This window comes from Crocodylus siamensis, chromosome 4, assembly GCF_052110815.1.
Source record: "Crocodylus siamensis isolate JL-2025a chromosome 4, ASM5211081v1, whole genome shotgun sequence".
Taxonomy (NCBI): domain Eukaryota; kingdom Metazoa; phylum Chordata; order Crocodylia; family Crocodylidae; genus Crocodylus; species Crocodylus siamensis.
This window is the reverse complement of record NC_143398.1, coordinates 178,175,246-178,198,648: the sequence shown is the minus strand read 5'-3', so window position 1 is coordinate 178,198,648 and position 23,403 is coordinate 178,175,246. Positions and strand designations below refer to the sequence as shown.

The window sequence follows — 23,403 nt, the reverse complement described above, 5'->3', positions numbered from 1 at the left end:
TCAGCTAACTAAAACAAAAAACAATCAGGAATCTCTCTCAGGAAACAGGTATCTGCAACATGCATCAAACACTGCTGATATTTTGTTCTGCTCAGGTGAAAGAACCTTTTATTTTTCATAGAGAAAGTCATATGGTGGCCCTAAATGTCAGGCAGAGCGGCTCCTGGCCACACAAGATGGTTCAAATGGTCAACGCCCAGGTTAGAGGGCCCATGGCCCATTCCTAAAGTGCTCCTGAGAAGCCACTTTTGGGGCTGAGCCTGTCTGTGGGGTGATCATGCACTCTGGCTGGCTAGACAGCCTCATCCTCCAAGCCTGTCTTGTCAGAGAAGCAGGAGAGGTTCAACAGAGGTGGTGCCTGGAACTGGAGTCCCAGCCCAGCTGCCGGACTGCTCTACAACCACCACCAGTCAGTGCTGCATCCTTGGACCTACCACCCTCTGACCTTAGTGCCAGGGTACCTCAAACTCCTCTAGCCTCTGGCTGACAGAACTCCCTTGGCATGGGCTGTGTCCAGGGGGCTTAGTCATCCTCTCGCTAGCTAGGGACAGAAGTTACACATAAACCAGTGTAAGTGATCAGAAATCGGATTAAACCTATAACAGAACAGCAGTTCAGTTCACATAAACCAGTTTCAAAATAGCTAAAACTGGTTTGAGATAAACCTGTATCAGACCTGTATCAGACTTAAGTGATTTGGGTCAAACCAGTTTATGAAACTTCTGTTCCAGGTCCCTTCCTGGTTCAAGTTAAATCACAGCCACCCCGCATCCCAGCATGCTTTCCAGCCCTGGGCTCATCTGTGCTGCCTGCTTCAGCAGAGAAGGGTTAGGGGGGAGAAGGGACTTCCCCCACCAAGCAAAACCTGGTGAGGTCTGGGGCTGCCGGGAGAAGGTTAAACCCCCTTTCCTCAGAGTATAAAGCTGCTCTGCCCAGCTAAACTTACAGATGGCTGCGACAGTGGACTACAAATCCCAGAGGTACCTGGAAGCAGGAAGAGGAAGTGATGAGCAACCCGCAGATTCCTCCTGCTGTGATTCTGGACTGCAAATCCCAGAGACCTCAGGGGCAGCAGGAAGAGGAAGCAAACACAGGTCATGCTGGCTGTGTGCCAGAGAGCCATGCTCTAGCGCCCCTGGGCTTCTGGTCTGAGTCACTGCAGGTATATGGCTGCAAAAAATAAATGTCTGTTCACTTGGTAGTCAGTTTAATCTCTGCAGCTTAAACTAACCTGCAAAGACTGAATCGATTCAGCCATGGGCCTTTTGACTGTCTTCACTTAGCCCCCATGCCCAGAGCTACCAGAGGCATGCGAGGCTCATTCACCCTCACTTTCCCACACAGGTGGCAGAGAGACCCAGCACATCTCACCCAGCTGAACCAGGCTGGGTCCGGCAGCCTGGGCCTTCCCTTGTGAGCTGAGCTTGCCATGCCTGATCCCAGTGGGCAGAATGAGAGAGGCTGAAGTTCTAGGGTAGAAGAGAATGGGGGCGGGGTGGGAGACGGTTAGCTACTCCCCAAGATTGGGGCAAGTAAGACCCTCTGGACAAAGAAGGGTCAGGTAGGCATGAAAGCAGTTCCTGAGGGAGGGCTGAGGTTATGGAAGTAGTCTTGGTTCAGTCGTCTCCACTGCCTCTGTATCTGTTCAGACAAATCCTTCTTCTGCTCACTCCACCCCAAGTACACTACCACTTGAATGGGACTCAGAAGACTGACCAGAGCAAGACTTTCCTCCTGTGGGCTTCACAGACAACCAGATGTATACTGTATTCCTTAAAAGTCTGGGAAATCCACAAACAAAAGGCTTAAGCCAGGTCTCCACTCACTACAAAGCTGTGGTGTACCAGTGGCAGGAGCACAAGAATGTACAGTCCGTGACAAATAGCTGTTCAAGCAAAAACCAATAGTGTAAACATAGCTATGCCACTAAAACCACACTTTGGGTTTTATAGGCTGTGGTAAAGGAGGAAAGGAGGGAAGCATAGGCTGGGACAAGCGATATTAGGAAAAGCAGATTTTTGCCAGATTAAGCTGTTTCCACACTAGGAACGATTTAATTACTATAGTACATGTGTGTGCATGCGTGCATGTGTTAAATGTGAAAAATACTCCACTTTTAGCTATCACTTGGCTTTAGAGAATTTCAGTTAACACACACGTTTTGTAGAGAAATGCCTATATATTTTATAAGATCAGAATGTTTGAACACAAATACCTAAGGGATACTTTCTGTTCCTCACATGATCCAGCATACCCCTCCCCAACCTACAATAACAATCTGCCTTTAACATAGCTCTTTAAAACCAGAACTATAACCAACTCATTTGTCAAATACAGGATCAAATGCTAATCTTCCAATTTGTTATTCTGATTTTTGCATATATTTCTGTGGATTTTATGTAACAACACAATTCAAGCAAGGAAACAGTGGGCAGAACAGCATCCAAGGCTGTTGGCGTATCACCTGGTCCCTTTGACTATTTCAGCACTTACGGTTTTAATGAAGCATAAAGCTAAATAGTTTGGGAGAAGGGGGTTAGAGCTGGGCTTCATCTCAACAATTTCAAGCATATGTCTAGCTTCTGCTTGTTTGCACGGACTTTCTAATACATGACCACTTTTATGAAACTGCTAGTCAGTTGTATATATATATACATATATATATATACTGGGGGAGTCCCTGTTCCATCGGGGGTGTCCCTGTTCCCCCGAGCACTACCAGGAGCGACTAGAAATAATGGTCACAAGCTGGCAGAGGGTAAATTCATATTAGACATCAGGAGGTGCTACTTCACTGTCAGGGTGGCTAGGATCTGGAACCAACTTCCAAGCGAAATGGTGCTGGCTCCTACCCTGGGGGTCTTTAAGACAAGACTAGACAATCACCTTGCTGGAGTCTTTTGACCCCAGTTCTCTTTCCTGCCATGGTCTTGTACTGAAAGCACAGTCTTATCAGTGAGTCTATAAAATATTCCAATAATGAGTGCAGCATATGAAACAATAAAGAACAGAAATAAAGTATCGAGAAAGGATATGCAAAAAGCCTAACCATTACATGTTTTTAAAGAAGTCCAAAAGGTATGAAAGATACCATATGTATGTTTGAACCTGGAAAAAGCATTCACAACAGTAGGTTAAAGAAAGGTCCTGCAGTCACAAGACTTAACAAAGCAAGATACAATGATAGTCAGTAACCTCAAACATGAGGCAGCATGGCAAGGTCATTTTTGGACTAATGGGAGGATGAATACAGGAAAACATGTGGACAAGATAAAAGTAAAAAGAAGCTCTAAGCACCACTGTAATATAAGATGATCCAAGACAAGTCAAGAATATCTTCTCCCCACATTTCTTTTAAATGAGGTCTATTAACATTAAGCTGTTTTCATTTTAACCAATATATTCTAAAAAGTACAGAAATAACAGAACATGCAACCAAAGTTCTTAGGTAAAAAAGTCCCCTTTAACATCTCTACATCTGCCTCATTCACAAGAGCAAAACTTGAAAGTGTACTCAAAATATGTTTTTAAACAAATGTATTTAAAATACTAACTAGATTTTAATAAACCAGACTCAACATATCTTTTTAACTGTTACTGAAAGATTCTTATTTTGCACATACTTTTAAATATTTAATTATTACTGTGTAAAAACTAAGTAGATTCAGAAGCTATTTGCAGTGTACTAAGAAAATTAAGTAAGACTAGGTAATGTACAACAGACAAATAATTAAATAAAAAATGGCAGTCCATTAACCATCTCTAAAACTAAGAAAAGGAATAGAGTTGACCCTTCACTACATTTTCTTAAAATACAATTAAAAAACAATAAGGATCTATAAGGACAGAGCGTACTATACTGCTTTGATAAACAAAAACTTTTTGGAGACCAAAGCAGTAGAGCTCCCCTGTTCCCTCCTCAGCACTCTACAGAGCACCAAAAAAAGGCTAGGTCCAGTACTGCTAGAGCTTCTCCCACACCAATACTCATTAGTTGAAACCTCAGTCTGCCCAGGGTCAATGCCATTAGCACAGATAAGTGAGCTGCTTCTGTACATTTGTTTGATGAAGTGCCCTCATTTGGCTAACATAGCATTTCTTCTACTGCTTCCTATTTCATGTAATTTGCTAATTTGTGATGACTCTCCTGATCTTTGGTGCAGATTACTGTCAAAAATGGAGAAACATCCCCCCCCCAACATATGAAGCCCTCTACAAATCCCCTCTCCTACTCAAATTTGCAGAGCTAAATTCACCGATGAGTGCTCTGGCAGAGCAGTGCCACCATACCTCGCCTCTCTCCTGCTTCACTGGTATGAATAGGAGAAATTTTTGACTGATGACCTGCTGGATTATTTGAGAGTCGCTTGTACTTATACATATGTATTTACTATAATTGGGGCTAATGGAAGAAAACCAAGGATTAAAAAGTGACTCTGTTTAATGGGAGAGAAATCATTCACTCATCTTCAAACCATAAGCGGTCCCTCTAAAAAACCTGACGTCCCATTTATTGTATATAGTAGATATTTTATGACATCCATGAAAGATATGGTTTTCCTCCATATGTGCATTAAAATACTATATCAGAAGCCTGCAACCTTTCAGCCAGTCCCCAATCTCTAGGACTAAGGACTAAGGACATATAAACTGGTTTATGTGATCAGGAACCAGGTTTAAACCTGTAACAGAACAGAAGTTCAGTGCACATAAACCAGTTTCAACATGGCCGAAACTGGTTTAAGATAAACCTGGTGAATGTAGTAGTATCAGGCTTAACTGAGTTAGGTCAAACCGGTTTATGACACTTCTGTCCCAGACCCCCTCTCAATTCAACTTAACTTACAGTCCTCCAATATCCCAAGATGCTGTGCAGCCCTGGGTTTTGCTGTCTGCTCCAATGAGCAGGGCTGGCCCCACTCCCAGACATCAGCAAAGACTTTTCCATCCCCAGCAGCCAGAAGTGGGGTGCATTTCCCTGCCTCACCCCTTGCTCAGCTGGAGAATTGACCCAGCTCCCAGCTGGGGCTATGAAGTAAAGCCCCTACTGCTGGCTTCCCCAGTCCGCTGGGCACAGGGTAGGCTTTTTTCCACCCCCCAGTCCCACCTCAGCTGGCCCACAGGCCAGGGAGGGGGCATGGCTGGGGAATCACCCAACTCCCCAGCCCAAGTGAGAGGGGTAAAGCCCCAACTGTAGACTCCACCCCTCCCCCCATTGGGGCATCCTCGGGTTGGCCTGGAGCCCATGGGAGAACTGGTGCTCAGGCAGCAGAAGCCCCGATGCACTCCTTGCACATCCGCCCCCACCATCAGAGTGCTCTCCCCCGGCCATGCCTGGACCCACTGTGCTGTGGGCCGTACTCACTGGGGAGCCCCCTGCTGCAGGACAGTCTGGGGTAGCAGAGCTGCAGCCAGTGATGTGAGCCCCCTCCCTCCTCCTGTGTCAGTGGGGCTGCTGTCCTGCACCACAGCTTGGTGGGTGGAACAGGCACAGAGCCGCAGAGGCAGCACCAGGCAGGGCTGACGGGTAGTAGACACTGGCTCTGGCCATGCAGGACTCGCAGCAGGCAGGACAAACATAGAAGATGCAGGGAGGAACTTGCACGACACCCACAGGGAGCTTGGGGTGGAGGCAGTGGGGCCCAGCTATCGGGTACCAGGCAACTGCGATGTTTTGACTACATAGGCCAGCTCCAGCAAAGTGGCAGCACCATAGACCATGCTTACTCCACCACTTCTGGGACTGCAGCAGGGGTCTGGAATGGGAGTGGAAGTAGGAGGGGGAGGAGACAGCCATTTTTCCACCCCACTCCCTTTCTCAGCCAGCCTGCTGGCCAGAGAGCAAATGTTACTGGGTGATCGGCTTGACTCCTGGCTGCAGGGAAGCCCACAGTCCCCATCTGAACTGGAAGCCAGGGCGATCACCTAGCCACACCCCTCCCTGGCCAGCGGGCCAACTGAGGAGGGAATGGGGGGGAAAACGGCTCCCATTATAGGCTTCCCACACCCTGTGCCAGGCTCAGCCTGGCTGAGGGTCCAAAGCCAGGCCAAGGAGGGCTATTTTCCCTCCACTCTCTCTCAGCTGGCCTGCTGGCTGAGCAGGGGATATGGCTGGGTGATCGCTCCAGCTTTCAGCTCAGGTGCGGGCAGGCTTCCCCACAGCTAGGAGCCAGGCTGATCATCTGGTCATGATCCCTGTTCGTTTGGCAGGCCAGCTAAGGAGGGAGTGAGGGGAAAAATGGCCCTAGTAATGTCTTCCCCATCCCTGTACCTGGCACAGCCCAGCTGGGGGTCCAGAGCTGGGGGGCAGGGAGGGAGGGGCGGGATTCCCCCACTCCCTCCTCAGCTGGCCCGCTGGCCCACTGGCCAAGGAGCGGGTATGGCCAGGTGATCGGCCCAGGTCCTAGCTTCAGCTGTTGGGGAGAAGGAGAAATGTCCCACTGGAGGTTCCCTCTTCCCCTCACACCAGGGAGACCCCAGCTGGGGGTCCAGTGCCAGACAGAGAGGAGGGATTCCCCCACACCTCCTCCTCAGCCAGCCCAGACTGAGGAGAGGGCACAGCTGGGGCGACCGGCTCTTGGCACGGGCAAAGAGGGAGAAACCCCACTGTTGGCTTCCCTTCTTCCTATGCCCCAGCACTGGGGAGACCCCGGCTGAGGATCCAGTGGGGGGATCCCCCCACAGCTCCTCCTCAGCTGATTGAAGGCTAAAGAAGGGACATGTCTGGGGAAATCATGCATCTCTGGGCTCTCTGCACTGGCCGGCAGGCTAGGAGGCATGTTCCTATGCCCCCTGGCTCCTGTGTTAGTTTACCTTCTTATCAGTTCAATCGAAGCAGTTTGCAAAAACCTGCAAAGATTGAATCACTTCAGCCTCAGGCTTTTTGACTGTCTGTACTTAGCCTAGAAGAAATAATATAAGCAATCCTGATTAAACTTGCAAAGGCGTATTCTTCAGTGTTCTCTGTTTCTGCTATTTGCATTAACAGCAGTCACATTTTGCAACTTACTTCTACTGTTAAATTTTTATTTTACTTGAAAAAAAGTCCTGATTCTATTTAACCAACCTGGTACCTTGGACAAATATGGGGGAAAAATTTGGTTTAACTTCACCCCTCCCCATAGCCCCCGACTTCTTTCTACCCACACCCTGCTCCCACACCTGCAGTGTGAAATGCACAGAATTTGTGGTTTAGAATTACTGTGTTAATTAGCAACATGTATGATTAACATCATTTAATAGAGATGTGTAGTGATCATAGCACAAAATTTTGCTCTCTGATAGTGCAAAAATGACTTTTAAGCTCCTTTTTCAAAAGAAAATGCTGTATAACTGATATTAAAAAACAAAACCAGAAAACCCAGCCTTTCTAGCAGCATAATGCAAGGATGAAAAAGGAACAAGGGGCCAAGATCATGCAAGGGAGAAAGAGAACTGGTTTATAGACAGTGGAATCAGAAGAAAAGAATGCAGCTGTTGTGTGGGAAGGGAAGCATCTTCTCTCTCAACTTAATACTTTTTTTCTAACCAGCTGAAGAGAACTTGCAACCAGTATTTAAACTGTTTGTAAGCCACCTCACACAAACACTCAAAATGCTTTGCTTTTGCATGTTTTCAGATTAAATTACACTGAAAAAGTCAGTGATTACAGACAGATACTGCTTATCTGTTTCCAAAATTGGCTTTCCCTTACAAAACAGTATTCAGAATGATAATTTAGCATTTGGTTTCTGGGCTAATGAAAGTGTGTGTAGGCTAGTAAAACAGGCCAAAGCAAATCCTTGAATTTGAGTCCTGTTGTGTAATGAGGAAGTTTAATTAAGGCCACACATTACAGCTGTAAATGTTCTCTTATATAATAAGGTCTAAATGAAACTGAACCTAATCAAAGTTACAATTCCTTCATTAGCAAATTACAAACAAGAGCGCACAGCTGACACACCGGCTATGATTATCACAACTAATTGCCTCGTTGTTACAAACCAGCCTGAAATAGTGTTCAGATGTCCGTCTGCAATAGCAAATTAGGGCCACATCAGGCTATTTCTGCGATCACAAGGGGCTCTTGTACAGCGATCTGATTTACCCCTGTCGACTGGCAGCAAACGGCCCAATCAAAGCACTCTCTACAAAGGCAAGCTTTGAAGCCAGCACAGCCTAGAAACGCGCTCCATATGCAGGCCGGCAGTCTGCACTTCATTAGGCCTGTTGTCACATTTTCCCTCTTCTTATTCTAATGATCCTATTTTAATACACATAGGAACCTCTCCTAATTGATGTCAAGTGAGTGACTTCCACATTCATCACCAGAGCACATCAAACAAATCTTGGCGCATAGGACCAGCATCAGTGTTTAAGACCAGAGGTGTGTCTCCAACTACAGGAAAGCAAAAAAAATGCAGCATACCTGTTTAATTGGGATTGCACGGCCGCTTCCAATGCTATCTGTTCTGCTCTCCAGGACTTTCTTCTCTTTGTCTGGGTCGCTCCCTTTCCGAGACTGCAAAGCAAAAGAAAAGTTCACACTCTTAAGCACAGTGTTTCACACAGATGGAATGCTTTTTTTTGAAAAAAAAATATATAAAAAATACTAGTTTAAGGTACAGTAAGAGATCTCAAAAATCTCAGCATACACAACTGTCCCACCAACCAAAGTGTCTTCTAAAACGTGCCTCGCCCATTTGCACTAAAAAAAATATTTGGGATTTATTTTGAAGGACAGATATTTCAACTACTGAAGATGAGACAAAACCACATTATATATAAAGCCCAAACAGAGGAACATGTATCTAAAGCCCCCTGTAATAGCTAAAAGGAATAAAAAGATTTCTAGCTTCCTATGTAGAAAATTTAATATATAAATCTATATATTTAATTAATGTCTGGATGGATTTAAAAACACTATTAACTATTCAGCTGGGCAATTTTATGATTCACTCTTGCTGATATCAAGTTGCATATAATTTTTTTATTGCTTTTAGATGGTTAGAGATTAGGAACTTTAAAGTGAAGCTAGTAACTGATGTGGGAAAAATCTAAGTTGTACAGGCAAAGTTTAAAAGCATGAAGAATAATCCATTAAAGAATAGGCAAAAAATGGTAATGTACAGGGAGAGATTTAAGAGTCTAAATTGCTTTATCACTATGTTCTATAAATATTAGTAGCACCAATTGAAAAACTGTTCCAGGGGCTGGGGTTTGCTGTGTTTACTTCATGGCCATACAAAATTAAACACTAATTTAAGAAGTATTCCATATGCCTGTCCTTTATGGTGTGAGAATGTGCAAGCACAATGATTTCCTGACAGATTTATTTTATTATGAGAGAAAGATCCAAGAGTCGTCCTCCTTAATAACTGTGCTGACAAGTGACAACTTCACTCCATTACTTTTCAATGGGAACATTACTCACGCAATATTGAAAATGGGGAAACATTTTCATGTGCTTTTCAAATCGGAGATGATATATGAAATGAATACACTTGTGGTGTCCAGTGTCACAAAAGAAAGCTAAAAGCCAGAGCAGTGAGAGAAAATGCTTCTAATTTTCAATACATTTAAAAAGATGCATCTGAAAAGACAATGAAAATTGGGGGCAATTTTGAACCACGTGGATACTGGTACACATTTTTCATGTAGTATTAGGTAAAAGGACTAAAAAAAGCAAATTACTTAAACTTGCCCTGAGGTGTGTGTGTGGTGACAGGGATGAGGAAGGAAGAGGACAAAAATTCTAAGCAACACATTTACCCATCAGGAAATGATACTTTTCCTGGCTCTGCTGTGGGTACGTTCCTATCACTAGTTACTATGGTTCAAGGCTGTGGAATGACATGCCAGGGAATTAAACAAAGAACAACAACAAAAAAGCAAAACAAGTGGGAGGGATGAGACCTAGTGGCCAGGACAGCTATTGTTCTTCTTTCTTCAAAACAGATTTCTAAAACTGAAAGTGCCACTTCCCAATAATAACACAAAAGACAATGCTTCAGTACTTGGAGGAGTTAAAGTGACAGATTAAGGGAATGGAATGAAAGTAGTCCCTTCTTTCTTCAAAAAAAGAGCCTGTTGCCATAAATACTTTAAAATTTGATTAGTTAAAAAAAACCCTCAGTTTTTCGTTATGAACAGTAACGTGCAGCCTAAAGAATAAATAAAAAACAGCTGCTGTTCCCTTCTATTTTCATAAAAGCTGTTTCAGTAAGAACGTAATTAATTGAATACGAGGGGAAACAGTGAAATGCCTACAGTAAAGTACTGCCAAATATACATAGTATATAAACACAGGATTTTTTGCTAAACCACTGGTTATAAAAACACTAGAAATTACATGTAAATACAGATGCAAAACTTGCAAATGTACTTTTCAAACAGACAGTGTTCCCTTAATAGTGACCTCGCTCATATACTGCCATATTTGAAATCAGAATTCGACAGTGCAAATTCTATTAAATTCATTACAAATTGTTTGTCTTTTTCACATGATTCCTTTATTAAGGCTACCTTTTTTTCTTTTTCTTTTCTTTCTTTTTCTTTTTTTTTTTTTTAAGAGGGAGCACAAAAATCCCCTAAACACCTGGACACACCTCACACACTGACATTCTCTTTGGTCCATTACTCCTTCAGATAAGCCAGAGTGGACGGAAGTGCAGCATAACCCTAATTTCAGCCTACTAAAACATTAGTCATTATACAGGATACACATTTTTGGAGCAGGATTTATTTTATAATCTATGTGTACATCATCTTCTGCAATGTAGATAATGCTAAATGAGGAAGGCAGAGCTCTACTTAAAACACAAATAGACAATAATGCCAAAAGTAGAAAAACAGCCAAGTACATTTGCCTATAACTGCAAACAGTGATAAAAGGTATTAATTTTAAATTCAAAGTCATTATCCCTTAAAACTGTACAATAATTCACTGACACATGATAGTTAAGTGCATAGAAGAAGTGAGATCCTACTGAACTACAGCTTTGTAATCAAAAATAGTTAAAAACAGAATTAAGCATTCACTCTCTGCACATCCTCAAGCCTAAGAGGAAGTCTACAAACAGGTGACTATCACCCACCAATACTATACACAACATGCTTGCATTAAGGTTACATCTAGTGATATAGTTTGCCCCCAAAGGACAAGTCAAATAATTTAACAGCTCCGGTATAGGAAGTTGATGTACAATAAAGCTATGAAAACCAGTTACTGCATCTATTACACATCATCTCCCCCGCCCCGCCCCCCCCAAAAAATCACAAATCTGTCCTCATTCCAAAAATATAAATAGGTATGAGGTTACATAATCCATTAGCCATTTAAAGCATTTACTACAGCATTTATTTTTTTCAAACATCAACTGAAAGCTTCATGTAAACAAGGCAAAGAGAAAGAGTCTAAGACAGCATTCTTATACATTTACAGGATTATCTGAATTTAGTAGTACATCTGAGCTCAAGATGAGAAGACAACTGGCACCAATTTATTCAATATTATTTCAGATTGCTATGTAGACAACCATTGATCCTCTGGATTATGGTGTACACATAAGAGGCCTAGTCAGGTGTCTGATGAATCTGCTTGTATAGAGTCCTGTGACCATCACGCCAAGATCTTCAACATGTACGCCTAGCCAAGAGTATGGAGGAGTGGAGTCTGCTCAAGACCTACCATTTGCCCTTTAGACCACTAAGACAGAGTCCAAAGGCCAGGCCAAGTCTAGACGTTCACTGCCTCAATGGTTGTAGCTTCTGCCAGACAGCAACAGATAAGAACTCCTGCTGAGTGCCTTATGCCTCAGTGCAGGTACACTTCTGTCAGGGTGATGTCCCTTAGTCTTTCTCCAACCAAGGAGTACCCACAAGACAGCGGGAGGTAGGGTTTTGAAGTGTCTATACTTGTATTACTCGAAAGGTTGCAACATTGTGGTGTTTTATTGGAGCTACACCACCACAAGCAGCCCTATCATGTTGCCACAAGGTCCTTCAGCCAGATGCAGTTTACAGTCATACCCAAGATCAACGAAATTATATAGCACCTCATGAAATGATCTTCTACATATTAAAAACCAAATTAGTATCTGAAAAACTCTTTATAATAGTTAAGATAGACCTTCATGTAAATTATTATACCACTGTGACGATTTATACTTACGTCTTCCTAAGTGTTTCTACAATATTATGCAATACTGGTACAATGTCATAACAATGTTAAGAACTATTCAATATACAACTAATATAGCAGCTCATACCAAGTTATTATTTTATTCAACAGACTAATTTTGAAATTATATTTTTCATTTTGTAATTTTTTAAACCCTTCCTTCAACAAGGGTAATAATGTTGTTCTTTTGGCATAGTATTTTACATCTTACTTGCCAACTAAGGTTGATTTTAGATTTTTAGTAAACTGAATACACAGCTGATTTTTCTTTTATATAATGCTCTTTTTAAGATAAGCCAGAGTAATATTTAATATTTTTTCTATGCATGTCTTATTCCAATTTGAGAACATGACTTATTTGCCAAATTATAGCTTCATATATAACCAACTGTTAAGAGTATTTTACAAATATTTAGAACAAGAGAAGGCTGGCAAGCTTTACCGAATAGCTCTGCAACCATTCTCAATTGTGACGGTTTCCAAATTTATTACCCTGCATTCAGTTTCTAAGATGACACTGACATCTAGTGGAGTTAATAATTCACAAGACCTCCCAAACTGAAGTCAAAACCCAAACCTGGCAAGCTTTCTGGTACCATCAATTTCCTGCCACTCTTCCTCCCTGCTTAAATTTAAGAAAAATCATTATTTTAACTGCTTGCATAATGCTTTAGGACCTACCTACACTGAAACTTTTAACAAAGTTTGTCACAGGTTGTTGACACAACTGGCACTAAAAATAGTTGGACCCACATTTTCCATGGTTAATACCCAGTAACTCTAACAGGCAGCAATTAACATTTTGTACTTGTTAAAGGCCTAGCAATTCCATATCCTGCTAGTGTAGTTCTGTATATGCTCTTCATACTCTTCCTCACTGGGGCAGCACCAGGTATTTCAACAACACTAAAGATATAAGGTAGATGTGGATGTATAAACCTGGTTGGCACATGGCTATGAGGAAGAAAATGGGTTGTTAGATCAAAATCAGCTCTGCAATGGTAAGTGTCTCAGGAGCATTCAGAGCTGGTTACACAGTTGCACACCTGTATTACAGAAAGCAAGGCAGGGTAACACCTTAAAGACTAACTGATTCAGAGAGGCATACGCTTTCTGAAGATGACAGCATCTGATGAAGTCAGGTATTGCCTATGAAAACTTACATCCCCCTGAACCAGTCAGTCTTTAAAGTGCTACCCTACCCTGCCTTCTACCTCAATCCAGGCTAGTACAGCTAGCTACCTTGATCTACTTGCATTATAGATATGGGTCATCATAATGGAATACTTAAAGTCTTAAAAGTAATGTTAACAAAGATTTTCCAGATAACTTGTGTAGGAACATAGAAACTACTATACTAGATCAAATCTCTGTTTATCTAATCTAGTATCCTGTCCCTTACATCAGTCAAAATGAGATGCTTCACCTCTGGATCTCTCAACTTTAAAGGCAGCAAAAAAGAAAATGGAATTGCATAAACAGGCCAGTAAAAAATACATTAGTTTTCTAGTACTACATGGAATTTTCTTACAAGAAAAAAACTGCTGCTTTACACACTGACTGCTTAAACTTACACAACTGAAATAACTATTTTGTTTTTGGATCACGTGGACTACCTGCTCATTTTTCACACTAATAACAAGTGGAAAGGAGATGAAACTGAAGAATTCAGGAAAATATAGGTAGGTTTGGGAATCTGACTCGCACACCTCTGCAACTAAAGCTGACAGGTTTAATTCACTGGGGCTTCAATGTTTTACTAGTAAGTTATATTTCATGACAAGGAAGATCCCTAAACCTGCTAAGAAAGCTTCATTATGGGTAGCATTCTTAAGTCCCCAAATGAAAAAAACCCTCAGCAATCACAAACTTCTGCCTAAAAAAATTGAATGTTCTTGGTACCTCTGTTTAAGACTAGGCTAGTTTGACTCAGCAGGAAGGAAATTTAATTTATATGTATGGACTGCAACTAAGAGCAATATTCTCTACCCTGGCTCACTCACCGTGAAGAGGTTGGATCGGCGTTTGGACTGTTTACGAACGGGCGTTGGAGTGTTGGTAGTGGGAGGAACATCAATCCGTAGCTCCTTCTGGCTGGTACTTGGAGTTGATGGGACAGAGGAGGAATAATCGCTTAAACTCCCTCCTCCATTACTGGTCTGCAATGATTAAAGTTAGTTTTAACAGTGATACACTGCTTTCAAGAAACCTACAATTCACAGCCTGATCTATTTAAGCCCAATAAACTGATGTCCCAGGCATATGAAAAAAGTGATGCCTACCCTAAAAGTCCTCATTAGCATTGTTATATAGTGGCTGAGAATTCACTGATGCTTCCAAGTTTTTTTTGGTTTGTTTTTGGGGGTGTTTTTGGTAAAGAAACAACTATTCACATCACAGAAAAACTAGGCATATCTGCTGCTTTAGCAAGCAGTTAAGACTTTTATTTAATTCATTATAGTATAACGCAAAATGAAAAGCAATACATTTTCATTAAATAGATACAGAAGCTTAGTTTTCTTGTCTGGAACATTTGGAGCCAAATTCAATCCCAATATGCAGAAACGGGTCTTTAGGTCAGTGGATTTATATTACCAATTAATTTCACCCTTAAAGACTTCAGTCCACACTTAGAGCTATTAAAAATTTTTTTTTTAAAAAGGAGACTAACTCAGTGTTATCAAGTAACTACTATATAAAGAACTGATTTACACTTCGGCTGAAGCCAGGGAATATTACTGTTATATAAAAACACATACTTAAGGGATCCACTGATATTACACTGTCAGAAAGCCGCAAATAACCTCAAACTACGTCAAAGTCTCATATAAGGAATGAAGCACACAGTCAACTCTGCAAAGCCATACATGCTGTGAAATGCCCCAATCACTAAAGAACATCTTGTCCAGATAGGGAAGGATAGCAAGTTGTTTCAAAAGTAGACTATGTCCTAGTAAGCAACAGCAAAGTATCTTGCTGGTTATTAACAGGTTCAGAGAATCCAGATTGGAAACATTCAAAAAAAGTAATAGAAATGGAATCCCAAGCTGCACTTTTCAGGGAGACCAGGATAAGTTCTCTTATTGAAATAAAAAATTGCAAATCAAGAGAAATTAAGAAGGCAGAGGGCAGGAAACAGAAATATTTGAGTGGCTAGAAAGCCAATAACTGAGATGACATCACTGAACGTAAAAGCATGAAATCAGATCACCTCCATTTAGTGCTTTCTCTTCCATAATGTTTCAAAATTACCAGGACATTCTCTCAGGAGTTCTAAACCTTGGCAAAGAGGATACACTGGTTTTAACAGGACTTGTTAAAAGAGGAGCAATGTGATATGCTTGGAAAGACCTCCATAGAAAATTCAGTTGCAGCATATTAAGCTCTGAAGGTCTGTGTAAAGGGGAGTATATTACCTTGGGGAATTGCCTTTTTCCTGAAAGGAATGAAGCAACAGGACAGTGAAGGATATTCTCACAATGTGACACTCGACATTGCCTTTTTAAAGTAAGGCTTCTCTAATGTTTTACAAAATAGACCAAACCCTTTAAGGAGAAAGCAACCACCTTCGTCTTGATGCTTGCTTTGGCATGCAACACCTATGTTGATGACTCACTGTACAGACCACCCAACCGTGGAGTTTAGCAAGTTGTGGTGAAAAGAAGCTAGCTTGTGTAAGGAGCTATCAAGTAGATGGGTGGACATCATATGTGCTCCTTGGAAGGCAGATTAAAACCAGAACCACGAACACCCTGCAAAAACCCAGGCATCTAGCCAAGCTGACTCCAAGTGAAACACCAGCACCCTGAAAAAGGATGCTCATCCACAGGACAGCATTCCCCGAGTTACTCTTCCCTTGTCCTGTTAAAACTTTTCACGTTTTGGGGTTCTTCTTCTGGTTTTGCCCTCTTCAAAATTACCTTCTATGCTGATCCAGAATAAAGAAAGAGCATGAGGGCTGAGATATAGACACTGTTTCCAAAAGATGCTAAATGGTAGTAGTCTGATTCCTATCTATATATTCAGGGATAAGATGTCAGTTCTTTGCTTCCCAGTATGTAGCAAGATGTTTCTCACTTCATTTCTTTTTGATAGAAGTGAAGCAATAAAACAGTTATGAAATAACCTCTCAATACTTTTTAGACTAAACAATATCACAGGTGGTAAAATTGATTTACTGGGTCTGCATAAGTTAAAAAATAAGATTACTCAGGTGTACATAATTAGCTATTTCCTACCCTCAAGCATCCAAGGTTTATGCTAATACAAGAAGTCATGGCCCCTAAAGTGCTTACAGTATAGAAAAACAAATGCACACAAAAATGAGAGGGTCAAAGTGTTGGCCACATATTCAGTTTGCTATTTCCACCCCACCCCCCCACATTTCGATATATTAGTTATGCTCATTTGGTCCGCTAACCGGTCCATTATCAGATGGAAATTTACTGAAAGCAGAATGATAGACAAAGATTATCAGAAAGTATTATGAAATAGAAAGAATTACTAAAAAAAATCAAATCAATTCAAAGAGCATTTTATGTAAATGTGCTGTGGAAGAAGCAAAGAGGACTGTAAAGAAAGGTGTACTAACATTACATCAATACTGGATACAGTGAGGACAAGATAGGAAGCACGTATTTCAGAAACACAGCTCTGAATGAAGCAGAACTTTGAATAAAAACACTGAGTGTGAAAGTGAGAGCCACTGGCTAAATTCAAAGAAGTGACTAGGTCAGAATGTATGGCAAAGATGGTTTTGGCAGCTATGTTTTGTAGAGACTGGACTGTGGAGCAGACAAAAAGGAGGTGGAAACTGATAGAATCAAGAGAATTTCTACCTACAGAAAGAGAAAAAACAGGGTTCACAAGTGTTGGCAAGGAAGCAACTGCAGGTACTGGACAAGGTGGATGTATATGAGGCAAAAAGGATGAATAAACAGCACTAAATTTTGTCTAGTTACAGGAAGGATGGTAGCAGTATGAACCAAAAAGACAAATATGAGGGCTAAAAAGAAGTTAAGAGACCAGTTCCGTTTGTATTCAATTTAAGTTTAGTATCTCTCAAACCATCTTGTACAGTGTAATGCTGGACAAGTCACTCTACGGATACCTATAGCAAAGCAGATGCTTAAGCAATAGCCAGAGAACTAAATGGAAAGGCCAAAGATCATATGACCAAAACTGAGAATCTGCAATATGTCAAGAATGATCAAACATCCCCACAGTAAAAATCAGGTCAAAAGGGGACAGAGTACAGGTGCCAAAAAAGGACAAACCTTTCTACCTCTAATGGAAACCAACTGGATAGAATTCAAGATAGGGCTGGAAGACAAGCCCAAAGGAATGATTGTAAAACACCATGTCATAATCTGAAGGAAGAAAGAAATGTGATAGGAGACACAAATGCAATTGAGGAGTGGCTTTCAGATTACAACAGACCAGCGTATTCTTATGCTTTTATAGTAAAAAAGCCAGAAGAGAAGGAGGAATTGGGAAGTGGAGGGAAGCAAAAATAGCAGTGATGGAAATGGGAAATCAGATAGGAGGATGGGAACAAGAAAGGTAAGATTGAAAATGGACAATGTGAAGGATGTCAAATTTTCCAACAAAGAAGGGGTGACAAAATGGTCAGGGTGCCAAAGAAAGGATTAATTGTGACAGATTTGGGTATATGAAAAAGGTGGAAAAGTCTTACAGAGAAGGAAGGGAGGAAAGGAGGGACATCTTTAAAGGAAGGAATCAAAGGTTAAAAATGATAACAAGGGATGAGCTACAGTTAGAAGGAAATAAAGGAAGTCGTCTTCCTTTTTTGCAACAAAAGAAATATTGTTACTTAAAAACTTGCAATTTTTGTTCTCTAAAGAGGTATTTTATAGTCTTATAGTTAGGTCTCACTTTCAGCTTCAGCGGGAGCAAGAAATCCTATTGATCTGAAATCTTAAATCTCTGTGTACTCCAATGAAACATCTTAAACTCACCTCAATCATGTATTAATATTTCTCCCAAAATGCTCAAGTTATGTCACTTCAAGTGAGCAACAGTGGCTCCAAAAACCAGGAAATCTACAAGCATATGCATCAAAATATAAATAAAGCTATCCATCTAAATAAAGGAGGCAGAGAGGAATAATCTTTGTGGATATACCTCAAAAGAGAACAAGGTCAAAAATAGCTTTTCAGTATCTAGTCTCATTGGATTTCTACTGTTAAAAGCAAAGATATCGAAGAATATCTAAAATAGCTTATTGGCCAAAAAAAAAGAGGGACCCATTTTAATAAAGGATACACGAAACAGAACTAAGTCTAGAAGGCTGAGAACTTCAGGCCACAATAAGAAGAACCTCGGTAAACATGCAAGGTAGTCAGTGTGGCTGGTTTGTGAACCTAGGGGGTACTGAAGCTGATAAATAAAGCTGAATGGTATAAGGCTCGACATGACTTTCAAGTTGAAGTCTACCCAGACAGCAGCAATGAAAAATACAATCAGACAAGTACTTTGAAGTTATATGCTTGGAAACATCGGAACCTAATGCATTGTCAACTTAAACAAAAAACGTTGTGGGCTTCATAAGGCCTTTTCGTTACTGCAAATAAAACTACCTGAATGTTTTCATATCAAGAAGCAGAACAGGAACTTGCTGGGATTAGCTTGCAAGTATGAAAAAAATATTGGCAAAGAGAAAAGGTTCATTAGAGCCAGCTGAAGCCCCAATGATGGCAGGACCTCAAGAAAACTGCGGCAATGGCTGTTCTTCAGAATTGAACACAAGGTTTGCCTTAAGCTCTTTTATGCCATAAAATCAATTCAGTGTATGTGAAAAACAGAATTTCACATAATAAACCTAAGTCAACAAGAGCACTTCTTAATCAGCTTGGGTTATACTGCATTGGCAATACTGCAGTAGGTGTGTCCACTTCTGAATAAACTCAAAAGAAGTTTGCCTTTTTTTAAAAAAGGTCCAGCTTACTTGTTCTTAACAGCAAAAGCTGTTTAAGCCACTCAGGCAACTGGAGAGTTGGGGTTTTTTTTTTTTGGTTTTTTTTTAATATACTGGGTCCATTATACACCCAAACACTAATCTTTTCAAGTTTTAATAAAGTGGGTTGGGGAGGGGGGAATGGGGGGGGAATTGGAGGGGGGGGAAGAGTTTTACTGTTTTCTTTTAGGGAACAAGAAGTAGGGGCTTTTCAAGAAGCTAGACGGATTTGAGACATCTCCCCAAATAAACTCCTTACTTAGATAGTTAGGTATAATCCTTGATGACAAGGGCTAGGAACAGACATTACACATAAACTGGTTTAAACGTGTAACAGAACAGATGTTCAATGCACATAAACCAGTTTGAAAATGGCTGAAACTGGTTTGAGATAAATATGGTTGAATGTAGTATCAGACGTAACTGATTTGAGTCAAACCGGTTTATACAATGTCTGTCACATTTAAGTTAAACCAGACTCCCCCAGCATTCTGGCAGGCTCTCTGGGCGGGGCTCTGCTCTGCTCCAGAGCTGGGCTGGCCCCTCCCCTCTGCTCGCTAGCCAGAGCAGGGATGGGACATGGCGAGACACTGGGCAGCATGGCACTGTTAAGGCAATGTGGGCATGGAGTAGATTAATTCTTCCCTCCTTCTCCTCTCCCACCACAGCCAGGGTCTGCCTGTTTGCTGGGGAGCAGAGGGAGGGGGCTGTGGCGGTGGCCCTTGGGGATGGTAGACCCCAGCTGCAGGGCAGAAGGGACCACAAAGGGATGGAGGGAGTATTTAACTCTTCTCCCTGCCCCCTTCACCTTAATTGGGCCTTGCCCGGATGGTTGTCCTGCGGGGTACAGAGTGGGGCTCTGTTCTGTGCTGGGGGGGGGAGGGGGAACACTTCCCCCCTCCTCCTCCTCCCAAGGCAGGGAAGGGGGACTCTGTGGGGCACTGGAGGCCTACTCCTCCCTGCCCCCAACATGGCTGGGGGGACTCTATGCAAGGCTACCTGTGGGGGCACTACCTGCGCCCTGACTGGGTAGTGCCACACAGAGCACAGTGCCCTCCTTCACCCCATGGCAGGGGGTGGGACAAGCAGGGGGCTCTCCGGGGCTGCGCCAGGCAGCCTTGCATACAGCCCCCATCCCATCTTCCCCCTGCTCTTTCCCAGGTGCCACAAGGTGGGGAGGGGAGTTCTGTTCCATGCTGGGGTATACTCTTCCCCCTCCTCTTCCTTCCCTGCCCCCACTGCTAAGAGATGGGGAGAGGGGGTGCTCTGTGCAGGCTGCCCGGCCCCAGCCCTGGGGGACACTTTCTCCCCCCCATGGGGTGGGAGGGCCCTATTCAGTGCTGGGGGGAGCTCTTCCCCCTCCTCCTACCGACCCCCCCTACTGCCACAGGGCAAGGAGGGGAGGCTCTTGCAGTGCTCCCTAGCCTTGTCTGCACCTGCTGGGGTGGGCCCGCCCCTGTGGCTGGGCCCACCAAGCAGCTGCCTTACCCGGGGGAGTGGGGCCACCCTCACAGCTGAGGTTCTGTTACAACCACTCCCTATGCCCCAGCTGGGCCAGGCCAGACCTGGTCAGAGAGCACAAGAGCCTCTCCTGCCCACTCTGCAGCAGTGGGCATGGGGAGAGAAGAGGGAGATAGAGTCTACCCCCCAGCACTGAACAGACCCCCCTCCCCACTCTGCAGCAGGGGTGAGGGGAGAAGGGGAAGAGTCCCCATCTGCAGCTCTCCCTCCCCACCCCTTGGCAGTGGGGGAGAAGCAGAGGAAAGAGCCCCTCCTGGGGCTGGGCAGCCTTGCAATGCACCCCACCCCACAGCAGCAGAAGAGGATAAAGAGGGGAAGAGCCCCCACAGCATTGAACAGAGTCCCCCTCCTTGCCTCACAGCAGTGGGGGAAAAGGAGGAAGGGGAAGAGTTTCCCTCTGGGGCCAGGCAGCTGTGTGTGCTGTGATTGCTCCCAGCTGGCAGGGAGCTGCTGGGATGGGCGCAGCTCTCCCCTCCTCCTCCTCCCCTACCCCACCCCCCACGTACAGCAGACACTCCCTCTTCCCCCACCTTCTAAACCCTGGGGTGGGGGTTTAAACCTACCTCAGTCTTACTCAGGCCTCCTAGGGCCTGGCTACGCCCCACACAGCTCAGCTTCCCTGTTGCAAGGGAGGGGCTGCTCTAGCGCCCCCAGGCTTCTGGCCTGAGCCACTGCAGGCATGTGCCAAATGTCTATCCACTTGCAAACCAGTTCACTCTCTGCAGGTTAGATTAACCTGCAAAGACTGAATCAATTCAGGCTCGGGCTTTTTGAACGCCTGCCCCTAAACAGGGAGAAAGACACTGGATATTACGATACGTTCTGTTCTGAAGTGCTATATCTTTTCTGGACAAAATGGGGTTATTAAAATTCAACTGATCACCTCTCCTCCAAATACTTGTTAAAGCAACTATTGCCAGAGGTTCTGAAGAGAAAGCATAGATGAACTTACTTCCCGGTCTTATGAACGTGGCTTGCTCAATGATCATTTACTTCAGCCTTCAATAAGGATGAAGATGTAATTGAGGACCACAGTAAGATATCAGCCAGCAGTAAGGACTGTTATGGAAACTACTGGGTCTGATGTTTAGTTGCTTACTGTTATACAGTCAGGTAAAAGGAGGAAATTATTTCCATCCTAGAATACTTTAATAACTAGCACACTGAATAACAGTTTCTTTAGCATGGATTTTCAAAACATCTCTCAACTTGAGGATAATATTGTATATATGACTGGAGAACAACAAATGTACATATATTCAAAATGCAGAAAAAGCAACCCAGAGATTTATAGGTCCACCACCTGTACTTCAATATTACATAAGCTCTTAGAAGAGATACTGAAGGAAAGAATTATCAAATATAGAGAAATAAACAGAAAGTAGGACAAAACACAACATAGCTTTATCCAAGAAAAATTGTGTCAGACTAATCTAATACCCTGTGATAAGACTACTGACTTCTTGGGTAAGGACAGTACAGCGAACATCAGTCACCTCCCCAAGAAGGCCATATGTGCAAATATTGATGTCCTCAGCCAGTACACTAACATCCCACACCATGAAACATGGCTGCCTTTCCAAAGTACCTACAAGAATATGGCACAACACTGTACAAATCATCCACTTCGTCCTCACCCACAACAGCTTCACTTTCAATGATCAACACTTCCTCCACCCCACAGGCACAGCTATGGGCACAAAAGTTTTCTCCCCAACTTGTCAACTTCTTCACAACTACCTGGAGGAGAAACTTCTAGAAAACTGCACCATCAAACCTGCATTCAACTTGCATTATATAGATATTTTCATCACTGAGACTGAACACTTGGATTCACTTATTGGACTTCCATTAAAGATCTCAGAAGTATCACCCCTTGATCAAAATTTCTCTCAAATACTCCCTACACTAACATCAACTTCCTACACACCGTAATCCATATCAGGGACAGCATTCTACAAAACCACCACATACAAAAAAAAGAAAAAGGACCACCATACTTAGGTTCACACAAGCAGCAATCATCCCAAACATACCAAAAAAAGCCATAAATCTTCAGTCAAACAATTAGCAGAACCTCAGAATTAGCAGCACTTCAGTGGCCTTCAGATACCAATACATCTGCTCTGAGAACACTTATGATGCCCACATGGCTACAACAAAGACACTCCAGTAGAGAATCAGACCAAATCTTTGAAAAAGCCACCCAAATACTCTGCAGTAACCTGCTACAATACAAAAAGACTTCTCCCACCTCACCCTGTCACCTACCACCCCACAACTGGAAGCAACCAGAAGAATCATCAAACGACTGCAGTCTATAGTTGACAAAGATAAGACCTTGAGAGAAATATTCCCAATTGCTCCAATCCTGGCTTTCAAACTACTTCCTAGCCTTACCCAAGCCTTACTCCTCATCAGAAGCAAACTCCCCACTGCTCAACAGACATCACATGGGACACAGCCTTGCCTGAACAATGCATTCTTAACCTGTTAACACTGCTCCAATCCTGGCTTTCAAACTACTTCCTAGCCTTACCCAAGCCTTACTCCTCATCAGAAGCAAACTCCCCACTGCTCAACAGACATCACATGGGACACAGCCTTGCCTGAACAATGCATTCTTAACCTGTTAACACATCTCTAATGCTACTGCAATAAAAACTCCCCCCCACCCACCCAAGCCACAATAAACCCATCAGAATCAATGGATCCTACACATGCCTTTCCCCAAATGTGATCTAAT

At 42.8% G+C, this 23,403-nt stretch overlaps 1 protein-coding gene across 6 annotated transcripts in view; it reads right to left on the bottom strand.

Annotated features, from left to right (window-relative positions):
* The window catches only part of AGAP1 (ArfGAP with GTPase domain, ankyrin repeat and PH domain 1), a 561,813-nt gene that overhangs the window by 255,512 nt on the left and 282,898 nt on the right, over nt 1-23,403 (bottom strand). For 4 of the 6 annotated variants that reach the window (XM_090044999.1, XM_090045000.1, XM_090044994.1 and 1 more), the window contains exons 8-9: nt 14,164-14,319; nt 8,408-8,500 (exon numbers count right to left, since the gene is read on the bottom strand). In XM_090044999.1, coding sequence (XP_089901125.1) covers nt 8,408-8,500; nt 14,164-14,319 — 249 coding nt within the window. The remainder of the gene's footprint in view (nt 1-8,407; nt 8,501-14,163; nt 14,320-23,403) is intronic. The other 2 variants (XM_090044996.1, XM_090044997.1) reach the window with 1 other exon arrangement.